The 21,916-nt window shown below is 39.8% G+C and overlaps 1 protein-coding gene across 2 annotated transcripts in view; it reads right to left on the bottom strand.

The window, feature by feature from the left end:
* WDSUB1 (WD repeat, sterile alpha motif and U-box domain containing 1) overlaps window positions 1–21,916 on the bottom strand; it is a 309,582-nt gene that overhangs the window by 154,158 nt on the left and 133,508 nt on the right. For both annotated transcript variants that reach the window (XM_053698334.1, XM_053698333.1), the window contains exon 6: window positions 18,238–18,271. In XM_053698334.1, the coding sequence (XP_053554309.1) occupies window positions 18,238–18,271 (34 nt within the window). The remainder of the gene's footprint in view (window positions 1–18,237; window positions 18,272–21,916) is intronic.

Raw genomic sequence — 21,916 nt, forward strand, 5'->3', positions numbered from 1 at the left:
CATCCGGTTCCTAGAAGTGCAATGTGCACGCCGGGTGCCGGGAGCGTGCGGGGGGGCGCGCGTGCGCGTGCATGTGCGCGCGCATTAGCTGGCCATTGACACCAATGAGGAGGGAAGAGGGGGGGGGGGAAAGATTTTTAAAAAAAATAATATAAAAAGATCTGGGAGGGGGAGGGGGATAGGGGTATTGTGGGGGGCTGCTACACTACAGAAAACATAAAAAAAAAGCAAAAGAGCAAAAAATACTTTTGTTTTTGGGGCAAATTGGGTACTGGCAGACAGCTGCCAGTACCCAAGATGGCCGCAATTAGATATGGGGGAGGGTTAGAGAGCTGGGGGGGGGATCATGGAGGTTGGGGCTAAGGCAGGAGTCCATCACAGCTAAAATATTTTATTTTTTTTATAAAAAAAAAAAACTCCTTTCTGCCAGTACTTAAGATGGCGGGGACATTTGTGGGGTGGGGGAGGGATCAGGGGGTGGGATGTGTCAGGTGGGAGGCTGATCTCTACCCTAAAGCTAAAATTAACCCTGCAAGCTCCCTACAACCTACCTAATTAACCCCATTCACTGCTGGGCATAATTTACGTGTGGTGCGCAGCAGCATTTAGCGGCCTTCTAATTACCAAAAAGCAATGCCAAAGCCATATAAGTCTGCTATTTCTGAACAAAGGGGATCCCAAAGAAGCTTTTACAACAATTTGTGCCATAATAGCACAAGCTGTTTGTAAATAATTTCAGTGAGAAACCTAAAATTGTGAAAAATGTAAAGTTTTTTTTTATTTGCTCGCATTTGGCGGTGAAATGGTGGCATAAAATATACCAAAATCTGCCTAGATCAATACTTTGGGTTGTCTTCTAACAAAAAATATATACATGTCAAGGGATATTCAGGTATTCCTGACAGATATCAGGGTTCCAATGTAACTAGCGCTAATTTTGAAAAAAAGTGGTTTGGAAATAGGGAAGTGCTACTTGTATTTATGGCCCTATAACTTGCAAAAAAAAATAAGAACATGTAAACATTGGGTATTTCTAAACTCAGGACAAAATTTAGAATCTATTTAGCATGGGTGTTTTTTGGTGATTGTAGATGTGTAACAGATTTTGGGGGTCAAAGTTAGAAAAAGTGTGTTTTTTTCCATTTTTTCCTCATATTTTATTATTTTTTTTGTAGTAAATTTTAAGACATGATGAAAATAATGGTATCTTATTATAAGTCCATTTAATGGTGAGAAAAACGGTATATAATATGTGTGGGTACAGTAAATGAGTAAGAGGAAAATTACAGCTAAACACAAACACCGCAGAAATGTAAAAATAGCCATTGTCATTAAGGGTAAGAAAATTGAAAAATGGTCCGGTCATTAAGGGGTTAAAAGAAAGGTTATCCACAATGGGAAAAGAGGTCCTCTTAGCCAACGTGGAAATCGCCCCTGGCTTCTCCCACTCCCGTGCAATAATCTCCGAAGCACGGTCAGAAACAGGAAAAACCTCCACCTCTGAGGGAACATCAAAATACTTGTTCAGCTTACTAGATTTCTTTTGGAGTAACTACAAGTGTAGTAACAGAATCATCCAAAGTAGCCAAAACCTCCTAAAGTAGCACCCAGAGGTGTTCAAGCTTAAATAAAAAAAGTTACCACCTTAGAATCAGAAGAAGGAACTATACTATCCGAGTCTGAAATTTCCCCCTCAGACGCTATGGAAGAATCTTCCCCCTCAAACCTATGGGAAGAAACGTTCAACATAGCCACAACTGATTCAGATACCTTCCTCACTGAATCCTTATATCTCCTCTTAGGCTTCCCCTGTAACGCAGAAAAAGCGGCCAGGGCATGAGTTACCGCAGAGGAACGGCACTGCTGAGATTCAAATTCAGGATCTCCTCTTTACTAAACAGGCGCTTTAACCAACTAAGCCACAGCACCTGCATATCTGGGTAGCAATGTCCTGCAAGGAAACTCCAACTGGAGTAGAAAAACTGGGCACTGCATAAAATGACACTAAATTATGGGACGCATGAGGAGAAAGCTGTGGCATATCCTGAACAGGAGAACCCTGAACAGCATCAGCCTTAGCTAATGATGGCTCAGATTAAAAAAAGTCTTATTCCTATACTGTAATGTCCTAACAATACATGATGAACAAAAAGGGATAGGAGGTTCCACAATAGATTCAAAACACAAGCTACATGTAACAACCTGCAAAGTTTCTTCCATCTTTACCAAAAACTAATCAAATTAGCTTCCAAAAATTTGAAAATAAAAAAACGTTACTGTCCCTTTAAATTTTAAAGTGCAACTTTTTTACTGCAAAAAAATATGATTGCTTTTAAAGTTAAAAAACACCTACAGGCAGCCTCCTCACCTCAATAGACCCTTCTGAGGTGCCTACCTGACTCCCTGAAGCCAGAAAATACTCCTGACGATCCGGACTCAGCAGTCTTTGAAATGAAATGCAAACCGCAAAAAAAGGCAGATCTAAGCTTCCAGAGAACCTCCACACACCGGAACAAACAAGGAAGTGATCCGGAAGAACCCCAAACAGAATTGCCGCCTCAGAATAAGCCCCTCCCATTCGTGGGCATCACTAAAAGTCCGGCATCCATTGCTATTTTCCTTATAGGAAAAAAGCCAGTTAAAAAACCATACAGAGCCTCTCCTAAGTGTCACACAGTGCCCAAATACTGCCCACACTGGTTTAACAGTCCCTGTACCCATCAAAGTGCCAAACTCTCTTTAAATAAAGAAATAAAAAAATGTCACTTACCCGAGTCAAATCTGCCCGGCAGCAGGGCAGCTCACAGATATGGAAAGGCTTCCTCTCCCCATAGACCCGTGGAACAAATGAAAGACTGACTACTCTTAATCAGGCAATCTGGATAGGGCAGCACCAAACAAGGAAGGCACAGTGAAATGAAAAATCCCACCAGTTTCCAAGTGCTCAAAAGCCACCACAGCTCTACTGAAGAGACTGATGTGGAAAACAGCTAGACCCCTAGAAAACAGCCAGCTCTGCTTTAAAAATAATAAACTCTTGATTGAAGAATCTTCAGACACCTAAAAACATTACCACCTCCTTGATGAAGGCAAAGAGAATGACTGGGGGTTGTGGGTAAGGGGAGTGGTATTTAACAGCTTTGGCTGTGGTGCTCTTTGCCACCTCCTAGCCAGGAGTGATATTCCCAATAGTAATTATGATGATCCGTGGACTCACCGTGTCATTAGAAAGAAATAAAGGTTTCTCAAGAAAGGCAACATTCACAAATCATAAAGTATTTACATCCCAGAATAAAATAAAACACACTCTCCTTAATTGAAACAATGTGCTGAAACCCTTGAATCTATTCCCAAAGTGGAACGATAATAAATTTCTAAGAATAAAAAGATCAAAAAATCAGTCCAACATTCCCTGCCCATGGCCTTTGGAACCAGAAAAAGGAATGTATCAATATAGTAAATGTAAACACCCTGTAAAACAAACGTATTTATCAGCATATGTATTGTGCCATTACAGTCAAAAATGACTTGCTCTAACCTGTGAGAGTATGTAATTTTAAGACTATTGACCCTGCAGTACTGTGTGTTTAACACCTCCAATCAGCAGCGCTAGTTGCACATCTGTGTCATGATTGGATCAGCAGGGAGTTCTGGTCGGGACCAGCAGTGCACTGCCGGTTTCGAGTGGCAGTCCTACTGTGTGTTTAACCCCTTTGCAAGGGTTAAAACACAGTACTGCAGGGTTGATAGCCTTAAAATTGCATACTCTAATGCAGAGCTTTCCAAACTTTTCATGTTGGTGACACACTTTTTAGACCTACATCATTTCGCGACACAGTAATGAAGTTGTACTAGCAAACAGGAGGTTAAACTAACTTGTTTTAAGAGATATGGACACATACATAAATTATATAATAACGAAAACATAATTTATGCTTACCTGATAAATTCCTTTCTTCTGTAGTGTGATCAGTCCACGGGTCATCATTACTTCTGGGATATTACTCCTCCCCAACAGGAAGTGCAAGAGGATTCACCCAGCAGAGCTGCATATAGCTCCTCCCCTCTACGTCACTCCCAGTCATTCGACCAAGGACCAACGAGAAAGGAAAAGCCAAGGGTGAAGTGGTGACTGGAGTATAAATTAAAAAATATTTACCTGCCTTAAAAACAGGGCGGGCCGTGGACTGATCACACTACAGAAGAAAGGAATTTATCAGGTAAGCATAAATTATGTTTTCTTCTGTTAAGTGTGATCAGTCCACGGGTCATCATTACTTCTGGGATACCAATACCAAAGCAAAAGTACACGGATGACGGGAGGGATAGGCAGGCTCTTTATACAGAAGGAACCACTGCCTGAAGAACCTTTCTCCCAAAAATAGCCTCCGAAGAAGCAAAAGTGTCAAATTTGTAAAATTTGGAAAAAGTATGAAGCGAAGACCAAGTTGCAGCCTTGCAAATCTGTTCAACAGAGGCCTCATTCTTGAAGGCCCAAGTGGAAGCCACAGCTCTAGTAGAATGAGCTGTAATTCTTTCAGGAGGCTGCTGTCCAGCAGTCTCATAAGCTAAACGAATTATGCTACGAAGCCAAAAAGAAAGAGAGGTAGCGGAAGCTTTTTGACCTCTCCTCTGCCCAGAGTAAATGACAAACAGAGAAGACGTTTGTCGAAATTCCTTAGTTGCCTGTAAGTAAAATTTTAGAGCACGGACTACATCCAGGTTGTGCAGTAGACGTTCCTTCTTTGAAGAAGGATTTGGGCATAAAGAAGGAACAACAATCTCTTGATTGATATTCCTGTTAGTAACTACCTTAGGTAAGAACCCAGGTTTAGTACGCAGGACTACCTTATCCGAATGAAAAATCAAATAAGGAGAATCACAATGTAAGGCTGATAATTCAGAGACTCTTCGAGCCGAGGAAATAGCCATTAAAAATAGAACTTTCCAAGATAACAACTTTATATCAATGGAATGAAGGGGTTCAAACGGAACGCCCTGTAAAACATTAAGAACAAGGTTTAAACTCCATGGTGGAGCAACAGTTTTAAACACAGGCTTAATTCTGGCCAAAGCCTGACAAAAAGCCTGGACGTCAGGAACTTCTGACAGACGTTTGTGTAACAGAATGGACAGAGCTGAGATCTGTCCCTTTAATGAACTAGCAGATAAACCCTTTTCTAAACCTTCTTGTAGAAAAGACAATATCCTAGGAATCCTAACCTTACTCCAAGAGTAACCTTTGGATTCACACCAATATAGGTATTTACGCCATATCTTATGGTAAATCTTTCTGGTAACAGGTTTCCTAGCCTGTATTAAGGTATCAATAACTGACTCAGAAAATCCACGTCTTGATAAAATCAAGCGTTCAATTTCCAAGCAGTCAGCTTCAGAGAAGTTAGATTTTGATGTTTGAAGGGACCCTGTATCAGAAGGTCCTGTTTCAGAGGTAGAGACCAAGGTGGACAGGATGACATGTCCACCAGGTCTGCATACCAAGTCCTGCGTGGCCACGCAGGTGCTATTAGAATCACTGATGCTCTCTCTTGTTTGATTCTGGCAATCAATCGAGGAAGCAACGGGAAGGGTGGAAACACGTAAGCCATCCTGAAGTCCCAAGGTGCTGTCAGAGCATCTATCAGGACTGCTCCTGGATCCCTGGATCTGGACCCGTAACGAGGAAGCTTGGCGTTCTGTCGAGACGCCATGAGATCTATCTCTGGTTTGCCCCAACGTCGAAGTATTTGGGCAAAGACCTCCGGATGAAGTTCCCACTCCCCCGGATGAAAAGTCTGACGACTTAAGAAATCCGCCTCCCAGTTCTCCACTCCCGGGATGTGGATTGCTGACAGGTGGCAAGAGTGAGACTCTGCCCAGCAAATTATCTTTGATACTTCCATCATAGCTAGGGAGCTTCTTGTCCCTCCCTGATGGTTGATGTAAGCTACAGTCGTGATGTTGTCCGACTGAAACCTGATGAACCCCCGAGTTGTCAACTGGGGCCAAGCCAGGAGGGCATTGAGAACTGCTCTCAATTCCAGAATGTTTATTGGCAGGAGACTCTCCTCCTGACTCCATTGTCCCTGAGCCTTCAGAGAATTCCAGACGGCACCCCAACCTAGAAGGCTGGCGTCTGTTGTTACAATTGTCCAGTCTGGTCTGCTGAATGGCATCCCCCTGGACAGATGTGGCCGAGAAAGCCACCATAGAAGAGAATTTCTGGTCTCTTGATCCAGATTCAGAGAAGGGGATAAGTCTGAGTAATCCCCATTCCACTGACTTAGCATGCACAGTTGCAGTGGTCTGAGGTGTAAGCGTGCAAAGGGTACTATGTCCATTGCCGCTACCATTAAGCCGATTACCTCCATGCATTGAGCCACTGACGGGTGTTGAATGGAATGAAGGGTGTGGCAAGCACTTTGAAGTCTTGTTAGCCTGTCCTCTGTCAGGTAAATCTTCGTTTCTACAGAATCTATAAGAGTCCCCAGGAAGGGAACTCTTGTGAGTGGAACGAGTGAACTTTTCTTTTCGTTCACCTTCCATCCATGTGACCTTAGAAATGCCAGCACTAACTCTGTATGAGACTTGGCAGTTTGAAAGCTTGAAGCTTGTATCAGAATGTCGTCTAGGTATGGAGCTACCGAGATTCCCCGCGGTCTTAGTACCGCCAGAAGAGCACCCAGAACCTTTGTGAAGATTCTTGGAGATGTAGCGAATCCGAATGGAAGAGCCACAAACTGGTAATGCCTGTCTAGGAAGGCAAACCTTAGGTACCGATAATGATCTTTGTGAATCGGTATGTGAAGGTAAGCATCTTTTAAATCTACAGTGGTCATGTATTGACCCTCTTGGATCATAGGTAAAATTGTCCGAATAGTCTCCATCTTGAACGATGGAACTCTTAGGAATTTGTTTAGGATCTTTAAGTCCAGGATTGGTCTGAAAGTTCCCTCTTTTTTGGGAACCACAAACAGATTTGAGTAAAACCCCTGTCCCTGTTCCGATCGTGGAACTGGATGGATTACTCCCATTAACAAGAGCTCTTGTACGCAGCGTAGAAACGCCTCTTTCTTTGTCTGGATTGTTGACAATCTTGACAGATGAAATCTCTCTCTTGGAGGAGAGTATTTGAAGTCCAGAAGGTATCCCTGAGATATTATCTCTAGCGCCCAGGGATCCTGAACATCTCTTGCCCAAGCCTGGGCGAAGAGAGAAAGTCTGCCCCCCACTAGATCCGATCCCGGATCGGGGGCCCTCAATTCATGCTGTTTTAGGGGCAGCAGCAGGTTTCCTAGTCTGCTTGCCCTTGTTCCAGGACTGGTTAGGTTTCCAGCCTTGTCTGTAGCGAGCAACAGCTCCTTCCTGTTTTGGTGCAGAGGAAGTTGATGCTGCTCCTGCTTTGAAATTACGAAAGGAACGAAAATTAGACTGTCTAGTCTTGGCTTTGGCTTTGTCCTGAGGCAGGGCATGGCCTTTACCTCCTGTAATGTCAGCGATAATCTCTTTCAACCCGGGCCCGAATAAGGTCTGCCCTTTGAAAGGTATATTAAGCAATTTAGACTTAGAAGTAACATCAGCTGACCAGGATTTTAGCCACAGCGCCCTGCGTGCCTGAATGGCGAATCCTGAATTCTTCGCCGTAAGTTTAGTAAGATGTACTACGGCCTCCGAAATGAATGAATTAGCTAGTTTAAGGACTCTAAGCCTGTCCGTAATGTCGTCCAGAGTAGCTGAACCAATGTTCTCTTCCAGAGACTCAATCCAGAATGCCGCTGCAGCCGTGATCGGCGCAATGCATGCAAGGGGTTGCAATATAAAACCTTGTTGAACAAACATTTTCTTAAGGTAACCCTCTAACTTTTTATCCATTGGATCTGAAAAAGCACAGCTATCCTCCACCGGGATAGTGGTACGCTTAGCTAAGGTAGAAACTGCTCCCTCCACCTTAGGGACCGTTTGCCATAAGTCCCTTGTGGTGGCGTCTATTGGAAACATTTTTCTAAATATCGGAGGGGGTGAGAACGGCACACCGGGTCTATCCCACTCCTTAATAACAATTTCAGTAAGTCTCTTAGGTATAGGAAAAACCTCAGTACTCGTCGGTACCGCAAAATATTTATCCAACCTACACATTTTCTCTGGTATTGCAACTGTGTTACAATCATTCAGAGCCGCTAACACCTCCCCTAGTAATACACGGAGGCTTTCCAGTTTAAATTTAAAATTTGAAATATCTGAATCCAGTCTGTTTGGATCAGAACCGTCACCCACAGAATGAAGTTCTCCGTCCTCATGTTCTGCCACCTGTGACGCAGTGTCTGACATGGCCCTAATATTATCAGCGCACTCTGTTCTCACCCCAGAGTGATCACGCTTACCTCTTAGTTCTGGTAATTTAGCCAAAACCTCAGTCATAACAGTAGCCATATCCTGTAATGTGATTTGTAATGGCCGCCCAGATGTACTCGGCGCTACAATATCACGCACCTCCCTCTGAGCGGGAGATGTAGGTACTGACACGTGAGGCGAGTTAGTCGGCATAACTCTCCCCTCGTTGTTTGGTGAAATTTGTTCAATTTGTACAGATTGACTTTTATTTAAAGTAGCATCAATACAGTTAGTACATAAATTTCTATTGGGCTCCACTTTGGCATTGCAACAAATGACACAGGTATCATCCTCTGAATCAGACATGTTTAACACACTAGCAAATAAACTTGCAACTTGGAAATACAATTCAATTAGAATAATATTAAAATGTACTGTGCCTTTAAGAAGCACAGAAGATCTATGACAGTTGAAAATTAATAAATTGAAACAGTTATAGCCTCAATCCTTGTAAACAACACAACTTTAGCAAAGGTTTAATCCCATTAGCAAAGATAACAAATTCTGAAAGCAGGAAACAAATTACAGAATAAACGTTTTTTATCTCAGTCAAACTATAATTCTCACAGCTCTGCTGAGAGAAATTACCTCCCTCAAAATAAGTTTGAAGACCCCTGAGCTCTGTAGAGATGAACCGGATCATGCAGGGAATACAATGAGTTGCTGACTGAAATATTTGATGCATAGAAAAAGCGCCAAAAAACGGCCCCTCCCCCTCACACACAGCAGTGAGGTAGAACAGAAACTGTCAGAAAAACAGATTAAGCAACTGCCAAGTGGAAAAATAGTGCCCAAACATTTATTCACACAGTACCTCAGCAAATGAAAACGATTTTACATTCCAGCAAAAACGTTAAACATAATCTCTAGTTATTAAACAGCTTTATGTATTTCTTACAGTGTAATTCTAGTGAAGTACCATTCCCCAGAATACTGAAGTGTAAAGTATACATACATGACATTATATCGGTATGGCAGGATTTTCTCATCAATTCCATTGTCAGAAAATAAAAACTGCTACATACCTCTATGCAGATTCATCTGCCCGCTGTCCCCTGATCTGAAGTTTACCTCACTCCTCAGATGGCCGAGAACAGCAATATGATCTTAACTACTCAACTACTCCGGCTAAAATCATAGCAAAACTCTGGTAGATTCTTCTTCAAACTCTGCCAGAGAGGTAATAACACACTCCGGTGCTATTTTAAAATAACAAACTTTTGATTGAAGATATAAAACTAAGTATAATCACCATAGTCCTCTCACACATCCTATCTAGTCGTTGGGTGCAAGAGAATGACTGGGAGTGACGTAGAGGGGAGGAGCTATATGCAGCTCTGCTGGGTGAATCCTCTTGCACTTCCTGTTGGGGAGGAGTAATATCCCAGAAGTAATGATGACCCGTGGACTGATCACACTTAACAGAAGAAATGTATTTACAAGTAACAGTATGTATGTGCAAGAATTAAAAACACCAATAGCTACTTACTATTTTAATGGGATGTATGAGGTTGATAGGATGAACACAGTTTCTGAATATTTGGTGGAATATTATATAAAGACACTCGCATTTCATCATCAAGCATTTTTAAGCTTCCACTTCCTATCCATACCATATATCAAGAGCAGGAGCAGCAATGCACTACTGGGAGCTAGCTGCAAAAACACTTTGACTTCTGACTTCAGCTCAGCGTTTAAGCTGCCGCCCTCAGAGCTCCGTGAGTCCGACTGACCACTGCCTACGCTGCAAACACACTGCTGTCCCACTCACTGACTACACTTGCAGTCATGAGCCGATTGAGAAGACTACACGTGCAGTCAGGAGCCAATATGCCACCAATGCAATAGTTTCAGTTCCCACTGAGCTGTGCCAATAGGTTAAGATGATCTGTGACCCACTAGGTATCAATCACGTGTCAACCATGTGATATGCATAGCAGGCAGAAAGTCAGAAACCAAAAAAAATTTAAATTCAAAAAAATTTGTGCTGAAGCAGGGACACACCTACACACTGCAGCCGACACACTAATGTGTCACGACACACAGTTTGGAAAGCACTGCTCTAATGGGCTAGAACATGTAATTTTCTTCTATAGTGGCCCTTTAATTTATCCTTAGATGAACCAATCAGTAAAAGCAGAAACATAATGCACTTTTTTTCTGGAAGATGCAACCAACACATACTGTATGTGTCTTAACCTTAAAAGCAGTTTTCCCCTAGAAATATACTAAATGCCATAGGTATTATCAAATAGCCAAGAATAACAACACCACAAATGCTGAAGATTAGCATTTAAATGGACATTAACTATAAACGCAGTGCAGGGAAAAGCAACAAGCAATTTCTGCCAAAATAGTGATCATAGTTGACAAAAGAAGTAAAAAGTTACATACATTTTGTAATCTGCAATGACACTAGCCAAAGTAGACATAAACAACAGCATATAGAACGCAAACTTAGTAGTTTATGCATAGGAAGTGAAAAGAACATTAACTTACTCATTATATGCGATCATAGGGACGAAGAGAAAATACTGCCAAAATCAAGAAAATATCTGATCTTTTAAAGGTTAAAAACTGAAGAAACACCAATACTGTAGCCCTTTAAACTTTACCTTGGAACATCTCATTAATAAAACAAATTATTCAAACCACTTCCCAAAGAATAAAGGGTTGGAAAGTAAAAGCAATGTTGGCTTAAAACATAACTTCTTCAAAACAACTAAGAAACAGGGGGAAGACAAATGATTTCTACTAGAGGTCTTGACAGGTAAACTCCTAAGACAAACATTGGAAAGAAGGTGAACCTCAGCCAGCAAGGAAGGAAAATAAATGTATTAGGCCTAGAAAGTAAATAAAATCTGCAAGAAGATAATAAATTAATAAAACACAAATATTGTATCAACATACTGTTACACTTTAGCCCCTTCTGGGGGCTTCTGTTCTTATTTTCACCTTTATTTTAGGAATTCTCTAGGACATTCCTATTTACAGATAGCGTGTGTAACATTTTATTATAGCGTATTATATGTTTGTCTCAATATTCCTAATAAACCTAGGCTCAGACGAAGCATGAGAACCCCAAGCTTAACCTCATCTATCTTAAAACAAGAGAAGCCTTCAACTAAATTGACACATATGGAACAGAAAAAGCAAACTCTGCTCTGAAAGGGTAAAACTATGTCCTACTCAAACAGGAAGAAAAAACTGAAAGGACTTGCATGCCTCTATGACAGACCAAGGTGCAATACCTCATAAATTATAGGAAAGCTATTTATACACTTATATAAGCTGCAGTGTCCAAGGAGAGACAATGGGGCAGGAAAAGATTGAACAGAAGTAGCCATAAGAAAAAAATTAATACAAAATCAATACGAATAGAAATGGTAAAGCTGACGGACACATCGCAGCAACTTGATAATGCTGTATGCCCAAAAGCTATTTCCCACAAAAAAAACTATTCAAGGTGGGAAAATGATGCTTCACAGCCCAGGGTATTTAATGAGGTCTCTTGTAGAACAAAGCCTATAAGCCAAAAGTATCCAAGATAGGGTCAGATTAAAGTGGAGCGTTAATTGCGCTTGTATTACGAGTTTAAAGTAAACAGTTTTCACTCAAGCACTAACCCGACAACCACAAAAAGCCGAAGTTAGAATATCGAGTGTGCATTCACATATTCCCCCATAGAAGTCAATGGGGGGGGGGGGGGGGGAGTGGAAAAAACACCCCACTCTTGCGCAAACCCGATCGCATATTCTCATATGCGCTAACTCTACATGAAAATATGAATACTTCACATTCCAATTTTCTTCACATACAAGAATGTTCTATTTATTTATAAATTTATATATATATATATATATGTTTTGTTTTGGTACAATGTATATTTATACACATGATTATATATACAGGTAAAGATATATACAGTTATACAGTATCTTACAAGAGTACACCCCTCACATTTTTGTAAATACTTTATTATATCTTTTCATGTGACAACACTGAAGAAATGACACTTTGCTACAATGTAAAGTAGTGAGTGTACAGCCTGTATAACAGTGTAATTTTCTGTCCCCTCAAAATAACTCAACACACAGCCATTAATGTCTAAACCGAAATCTTGGCAACAAAAGTGAGTACACCCCTAAGTGGAAATGTCCAAATTGGGCCCAATTAGCTATTTTCCTTCCCCAGTGTCATGTGACTCATTAGTGTTACAAGGACTCAGGTGTGAATGGGGATCAGGTGTGTTAAATTTGGTCTTATCGCTCTCACACTCTTTCATACTGGTCAATGAAAGTTCAACATGGCACCTCATGGCAAAGAACTCTGAAAAAAAGAATTGTTGCTCTACATTAAGATGGCCTAGGCTATAAAAAGATTGCCAAGACCCTGAAACTGAGCTGCAGCACGGTGGGCAAGACCATACAGCGGTTTCACAGGACAAGTTCCACTCAGAACAGGTCTCGCCATGGTCGACCAAAGAAGCTGAATACACGTGTTCAGCGTCATATCCAGAGGTTGTCTTTGGAAAATAGACGTATGAGTGCTGCCAGCATTGAAGGGGTGGGGGGGTCAGCCTGCCAGTGCTCAGACCATACGCCGCACACTGCATCAAATTGGTCTGCATGGCTGTCATCCCAGAAGGAAGCCACTTCTAAAGATGATGCACAAGAAAGCGTGCAGTTTGCTGAAGACAATCAGACTAAGGACATGGATTACTGGAACCATGTCCTGTGGTCCGATGAGACCAAGATAAACTTATTTGGTTCAGATGGTGTCAAGCATGTGTGGCGGCAACCAGGTGAGGAGTACAAAGACAAGTGTGTCTTGCCTACAGTCAAGCATGGTGGTGGGAGTGTCATGGTCTGGGCCTGCATGAGTGCTGCCGGCACTGGGGAGGTACAGTTCATTGAGGGAACCATAAATGCCAACATGTACTGTGACATACTGAAGCAGAGCATGATCCCCTCCCTTCGAAAACTGGGCCGCAGGGCAGTATTCCACATGATAACGACCCCAAATACACCTCCACGATGACCACTGCCTTGCTAAAGAAGCTGAGGGTAAAGGTGATGGACTGGCCAAGCATGTCTCCAGACCTAAACCCTATTGAGCATCTGTGGGGCATCCTCAAACGGAAGGTGGGGGAGTGCAATGTCTCTAACATCCACTAGCTCTGTGATGTCGTCATGGAGGAGTGGAAGAGGACTCCAGTGGCAACCTGTGAAGCTCTGGTGAACTCCATGCCCAAAAGGGTTAAAGGCAGTGCTGGAAAATAATGGTGGCCACACAAAATATTGACACTTTAGGCCCAATTTGGACATTTCCACTTAGGGGTGTACTCACTTTTGTTGCCAACGGTTTTGACATTAATGGCTGTGTGTTGAGTTATTTTGAGGGGACAGCAAATTTACACTGTTATACAGGCTGTACACTCACTATTTTACATTGTAGCAAAGTGTCATTTCTTCAGTGTTGTCACATGAAAAGATGTAATAAAATATTTTCAAAAATGTGAGGGGTGTACTCACTTTTGTGAGATACTGTATATAGGAATATTTATTTAGAAATACTTAGAACATATTCTGCTATGTGCAGGACTGTGGCCGGACTTTTAGCCGACGGACATTTGGCAGACGGACATTTGGCCGACGGACATTTGGCCGAAACACAAGTGGCTGTCAGATAACAGTCCGGCCACGAGATAGATAGATTTGATAGATAGATCAATAGATGCAATAGATACATTTGATAGATATGATAGATAGCTAGATATATAGATTTGATAGATAAATAGATAGATTTGAAAGATAGATAATTTCCCAGACAGAGAATTACAAGACGTGCGGTCTGGGACCCATGGTAAGGTTCCCAGAGGCAGTTGCGGCGCCCGAGGCTCTGATTAGAACAGAGCACTCTGGAACGTATCTGCCCTCGGCCGAAATCGGAACATTCTTTAGCTTTCTGTCTGTCGACCAAATGTCCGTCTGCCAAATGTCCTTCTGCATTTTGTCAAAGCACCGTGCAGGACATAGGAATGTGGAATATTTACAGTAAATACATAGTCAAAACTTTATTAAAATTAATATTGGCATAAAATGTATTTTTCATATTTTCATCTACTTAACTGCAAAGGGCTCCAATGCACTTATTTACAGGTTTTATGTGTATACATATGCATTTATGTGTTTATATGTGTATATATGTCTGTAAATACAAATTATTATTATGAGTGTAACTATACTTTGTAATGTATTTTTGATGTGTTTTGTGCACATTTTTAGTTTCTTGAAAGTTAAACAGAGCTCTGAAGTTGCGGTAATCATTCCCGCGTAAATCGCGATTGCGCTCAAGTGATCGCGTTTCCTTTCAACTTGTAATACGACCGATAAGCCTGACAAACATAAACACTTGCGATAAACTCCTTATCGCTTGCGCGCAAACATCTGTACCCCACTCATAATCTGGCCCATAGTGTATTACCTTCAAACAAGTGAGTACACCAAATGGACAAAACTCGCCAGAAAAGTCAGGAATATTCACTTTATTAAAACCAGGATTTTTATATGCGCTTAAGAAATGTAGTTTGTTGCCGAAACGCATAGAGATTGTAATTTTTAAGCTAAACTCTGTTTATTAAAGGGACAGTCTACAATAGAATTTTTATTGTTTTAAAATATACATAATCCCTTTATTACCCATTCCCCAGTTTTGCATAACCAACACAGTTATATTAATATACCTTTTACCTCTGTGATTACCTTGTATCTAAAAACCTTCTTCCAGCCCCCTGATCACATGACTGTGACTGTTTATTATCTATTGACTTGCATTTAACATTGTGTTAAATAAATAACTTTCTGTGGCTGACACAGTGTTATCTATATGGCCCACGTGAACTACAAGTCTTTTGTTGTAAAAAGCAATTTAAAAAGCATGTGATTAGAGACAGCCCTCAAGGGCTTAGAAATTAGCATATGAGCCTACCTAGGTTTAGTTTTAACTAAGAATACCAAGAGAACAAAGCAAATTTAATGATAAAAGTAAATTGGAAAGTTCATTAAAATTGCATGTCCTATCTGAATAATGAAAGTTTAATTTTGACTAGACTGTCCATTTAAATTATTTTTCTTCCTAATTGAGACTGATTATTTCAACCACTTCTACATATGTTATAGTCGGAAGATGTGAAGGTAATACACTATCTTTCACTGTCTTGGAGGCTTTATTCTACAAGACACCTCATTGAATACTCTGGGCTGTGAAGCACCGCCATTCTACACGTACAGCAAAATTAATATTAATAAAAACAACTTTGATTTGTACATGATCGATTGCTTGAATGTAAGAACACTCTCCAGATCAATATATTTAACTATATCTGAATAAAGGTTGTTTTTATTAATTTTTCTAAACACGAGTGCAACTGTTTCCTTTTTGCATTGGAAAAAGTACATGCTAAAGTTTGACACAAGGCCAACAAGTGCATCAAAATTAGTAAAAATGGGACATTCATGCATCAAAACTAGAGCTACTTTGTGTGCATGGGTCATAAAATGTTGCAAACATCACTCAAAACAAAAAGCTCTGAATCAGACATGTTTTTGCAAAATAGTGAAAATGGAGCAAACCATTGCATATTTAATTGGTGTTATACACCAACTGCATGCCAAATTATGATTAAAAAAATGACGCACATAACAATAAATAGCAAAAGTAATGGAGGGAAAACTAATCAAACCTAAAAATAAATTAGTAAAAATTGTCAATCATCATATATCAAACACATAAAAGATATATGGAGAGAAGCACTGACCCATAATCTCACTGACGAGGCCCAATGAAGGCTGAAACGATCGTCTGGGGTTGCTGTGTTCCTTGTTCAGAGAGGAATTGCCTGGTATTTCAGCGCTAGACTGACCGTAATAGGCGGGATCAGACTGATATACTACAGGAAAGTTCTACTCTGTGAAAAGTATTACTGGGCTAAAAGAAGTTGCACCCAGGTGGTAAATCGGCATAGAACAGCCTAACAATGGTATTGACCCAGTTGTTCGTTCCTGTGAGTGCGCTTCTCTTTGTGTGTATTTAGTCTCCCTAAGGGAAAAAGGGGAAACCAGACATGGACTCCTTGCTCAGTGTGCTTAGAGTAGTATGGCTACACCTCACTGACGAGGTCCAATGAAGGCTGAAACGATCGTCTGGGGTTGCTGTGTTCCTTGTTCAGAGAGGAATTGTCTGGTATTTTGGCGATGGACTGATCGTAATAGGCGGGATCAGACTGATATACTAGAGGAAAGTTCTACTCTGTGAAAAGCATTACTGGGCTAAAAGAAGCTGCACCCATGAGGTAAATCACAATAGCTAACAATGGTATTGAGCTGGTTGTTTGTTCCTGTGACTGCGCTTCTCTCTGTGTGTCTCAAAGCCCATTAAAAAAGTTCAGCGTGGCAGAATTTGTAGTGCTTTACAAATAAATGATGGTGATTATAATGATAATAATGATCATGTTAATAATAAATTACAACCTGGAGCATCAACACGAAGGTACATCTGGGCAGACCTCTAAATGAATACCCACAATACAGACATGTAGGGGGCCTGGATACTGAGAACAACAAAAGGCTACAGACAGACCTACGATATAGCTGTTGAGTGCACAGACATATGATATACCTTTAAGGTATAACTCCTCCTATCCACTTCCTATTGCTATTTAAACACCCTCCCTCCTGGGTTCATTGCCTGAAAATTGAAGTTCATTCCTTACGCAGCTGTTCTCTGTGTGAATCTCACCTTTTTCTACTCAGGTCCTTTTAGGTAGTGTTACAATCACTGCCGTTTTTTCGCTTGTCTTTTTGACATCTGCAGCAGAGCAACTTACTACGGATTTCACCTGTCTTACCTGCTATCCAGCCAAGGCTGTTACTAACAACAACCCCTGCAGCTACAGTCAAGGCTCTGTGTACTCCTCCACTGAAATCACCGCTGTTCAGGGAGCAACGATACCGGAACCTCCTTTCCACCTACCGGATGCAAACAACTCCCTGACTTATCAGCACAGAGGATCATACAAGCTCCGGAACTAAAAGGAAGGTACCTCTCTTTTTCTCTCCACAGAGCATTGAACTGTAAGCAAATCAAGTCATCTAAAAGGTAAAGTGAGTTACAGATCCGTTATCCTTTAACAGCGTAATATCAGCTGTGCCTGTGTATCTGTCTATTTAGAACTAACTGTATTACTCTGCTCTCTAGTCAGTTACACTTATCTTTTCAATTGCTGTGTGGTCATCTCTGTGTTTCCCTAATTTCCAGCCTGCAACATAACGTTACACTTGTGGGAGTATCATCTAGGACATACACTACTTGAACCATAAGAATATGATTTGTACTGTCGAAATAACTATTTGCTTACCTGACCAATAATCCTGGACTTATATGAATATTCTCTAGCTAAGATTCAGAATTCACTTGCATTCTTTTCTCTGCATTATTTGGGTTAACTTTGCATTTCAGATCCAGATATGGCAGACGTTACCAATATCTAAGTAATTTGCTCAATCTATTTTACCCTATTAATGCTGCTATTATTATCTGGGTATATATATATATATATACAAGAGCAACAGAGCTACTTTATACAAAAACAAAGCTAGACCTTTTAAATCCTTGAGAGAGTCATTACAAGACAAAACTTTGCTGCATCTATAGATTTTAAATAGATCATACTCAATTCTCCATGCAAATGGTTTTAAAATGTCACTAACTACAATTTCAACTGTATTAAAATGAAAAATAAAAATGGCAAAAATTAACTCTCTCATATAAATGGTTAATACTTACAGCTTTGTATATTATTACAGACTTATCCACAGACCTTTGAAGAAAAAGTACAAAAAACATGAGAGTTAGTTTGAAATTAAAAGAAAAAACATCAGACACTATTGGATTTGAAGAGAATACGCAATCAGATAACTGCATAACCGATATTTGTAAATATATTCACAGGCTGATATTTCTATTGTGGATTGACAAAAAAAGACTAATTATTACACAATATGAATGAAGACAGGGTGTGTCTACATCTAGATAGAAGAATTCAGTTTCAACCACCATGAGGATCAGTTGAATAGAGCAGGGTTCTTCAAACCCTGTGTCGGAACCAATTACTAGGTCGAATTACCATGTCTGATGGGTTGCAACTTGAGTTTGTGTTGTAGGAGTGCGTGTGTGTGTTATATGAGAATGTGTGTTGTGTGTGTATATTGTATGAGAGTGTGTGTGGTGTTTCAGAGGGTGTGGTGTATGTGTGTTGTGTGTATGTTGTATGAGTGTGTGTGGTGTGTGTATGTTGCATGAGAGTGTGTGTGTGGTGTTTGAAGGTGCGTGTGTGTGTTATCCTTTACACTTTCAAGTTTGAATACAATCAGGAATAAAGTACACATACATTTTAGTCATGTTGACAACATTTTTAGATATTGTGTATATTTTCAGACTAAGCATAAAAATAGGGTTGCAAAGGTATGTGGTATCATGGCACTGGGTCTTGGGAAAAAAGTTTGAAGAACCCTGGATTAGAGGATACTTAGCGCAGAACTCTTCAGAATCCTTACTGTTATGCTAGCTTACAGCATACCTTAGTGTTGTCCAACCAATTACACTAACTTACAAGCTACCTCAGTGTTGTCCAAAGTTTATCCTCAAAGGACGGAGACCAGATTTTTGGGATATCAGACCCACCTGTGGTCTTGATCTATTTTCTTAAAAACTGGTCGGTCTCTAGGTTTTAAGGAAAGGTATGAATATGTTGCAAAGCCTTGTATCAGTGTGTGTACGCTGAACATTTTTCCAAGAATAATTAATAATTATTTCTTTCCTAAGATATGGTGAGTCCACAGCTTGAGTAATTACTTTTGAAAATATCACTCCTGGCCAGCAGGAGGAGGCAAAGAGCACCACAGTAAAACTGCTAAGTATCACTCCCTTACCCACAACCCCCATTTATTCTCTTTGCCTTCGGTGCATGGAGGAGGTGAAGTTTAGGTGTCTGAAGAAATTTTTTTATTTAATCTACAAGCAAGTTTTGGGGTATAGCCGTATTCCACCTCATTCCTTGCAGTCGGGTAGTGGTGGCTTTAAAGCAGTTAGGAGCTTGTAAAGAGGTACTTACTGCGTTTTCCTAACAATTGCTGCCCTAGTTTAGAAAGTCAGAGTTGGCTACTCTGTTCTTTCTTTTCAAAGGTCTCTGTAAAGAACTGTGTCTTCTCATACCTTGCAACTGTCTTTTGTTACAGGTTTTTTTTTTGTTGCTTTTTCTTCCAGTTGGGGAGACCATGCACTTAACAATTTAAAAGACACTGCTTTTTTATTGGGATATAGATACTCTTGTTGTATGGGTTACGCTGGGGCATGAAGCAGACACTGTAGCATGTAGGGTAAAATGTTTCTATTAGGCTTTATTATCTGACACATATTTACTTGATAAAACAATACAAGTTTAAATTGAAAGTAAGGCTGACTTTTCTATACAGATTATCTCGTGGAATGTGGGTGGAATAACTTCACCAGTAAAAAGAAAAAGAATAATACACTCTCTTCAGAGGCTAACACCGGACACAGTCCTATTACAAGAGACATACTTAAAAAGTACAGAGGCAGAAAAGTTAAAGGGACATGAAACCCAAAACAATTATTTCATGATTCAGATAGAGAATACAATTTTAAACAACTTTCTAATTTACTTCTATTATCTAATCTGTTTTATTCTCTTGGTATTATTTGTTGAAGGAGCAGCCATGCACTACTGGTTTCTAACTGAACACATGGGTGAGCCAATGACTATCAGTTTATATATGCAACCACTAATAAACAGCTAGAACCTAGGTTCTCTGCTGCACATGAACTTTCCTTTTTCAGCAAAGGATAACAAGAGAAAGAAGCAAATTAAATAACAGAAGTAAATTGGAAAGTTGTTTGAAATTGTATTCTCTATCGGAATCATGAAAGAAAAATTTTGGGTTTCATGTCCCTTTAAAAATGAAGTGGGTAGGAGAAGTGATAGCTACACCCTGTAAAGGTAGAAAGAAAGGAGTTGCCTGCCTTTTTAATAAAAAATTAGAATATAAGATAAACTCTAAAGAGTCTGACGAGGAGGAGAGGTTTTTAATTATTCAGGTAGAAATAGCGAAAAAAAGACATACAATTTGCAATGTGTATGGGTCAAATTATATAGATGAAAATTTTTGGACAAAATTGGCAAGAAAATTAATTAGTTACGCTGGCACTCAATTATTAGTTGCCGGAGATTTTAACATGGCCATTTGTCCTAAGTTAGACAGGCTGACCAAGAAAATAAGTAGACAATTTACTAAAGAAACCAAAGTGTTGGCTAATTTTTGTAAGATATTAAAATTAAGAGCTATCTGGCGACTTAAAAACCCGGATCTTAGAGCATACACGTGCGAATCAAAATCTCATAAAACATTCTCAAGAATAGATATGTTTTTAATCAATGAGAGATTATTATATAAGGAAGTTGACACAGACATTAACGATTTTTACATATCAGATCATGCAAGTATCTCCCTCTCAATTTATTTTAAGAAGCAGAGTGAAAGAATGGGCAATAATTTTTATTTTCCAAAATATTTAATAAATAATGTTGAGTTTCAAAATTGGATACGGGCTAAATGGAGGGACTTTGGTATTTTTAATAGGTCTTATATGGATAATATAGAAATATTCTGGGAATCAAGCAAAGCTTTTTTCAGGGGAGAAATAAAGGCTTGGCTGATTGTGCACAGCAAAAAAATGAAAGCCAGGGAGTTACAATTATCCCTTTGCTTTGGGGAATAGTTATAGAAAATATGTTGACAACCCAAATAAAAAGCATTGGGATAATTATCAGGATAGAAAAACAGAAAGGAATATATTTTTGAATCAAAAGGTACAAGCTCAAGAGATTAAACTGAGAGCATCTCACCTTAATTTTAATGGAAAAACTATGAGGTGGTTGGCATTGCTAGGCAACGTAAAAAACAAAACAAACCCAGTTATAAATGCTATAACAGTGGAGGGGAAGAGGACAACCAAATTAGTGGAAATTAAATAACTCTTTTTTTAATTATTTCCAAAAAATGTATGCAATACAAAGTGTGAATGTCACTAGTAGAGATAATTTTTGGAAGGAGATTATCACCCCGAAGTTAGAAAAAGAGATGTTGGATAACTTAAATATGCCTATCACAATTGAAGAGATAATAAAAGCAATTAATGAAGCTTTAAATAATAAAGCTCCGGATCAAATTCCTATTGAGTTCTATAAAATCTTAAAAGAGCAGAGTGTCCAAATATTACAAAAGCTTTTTAATACATACGATATTCAAAATAAAATTAGTTCTCCCTACTTTACTGCAGCAATTATCAACTTAATACTCAAGAAAGATAAGAATCTAGAGGAGGTAGAATCAAAGAGGCCCAGCGATTATAAATTACTTACTGCTATATTAGCATCAAGGTTGAA

This window comes from Bombina bombina, chromosome 1 (assembly GCF_027579735.1).
Source record: "Bombina bombina isolate aBomBom1 chromosome 1, aBomBom1.pri, whole genome shotgun sequence".
Taxonomy (NCBI): Eukaryota; Metazoa; Chordata; class Amphibia; order Anura; family Bombinatoridae; genus Bombina; species Bombina bombina.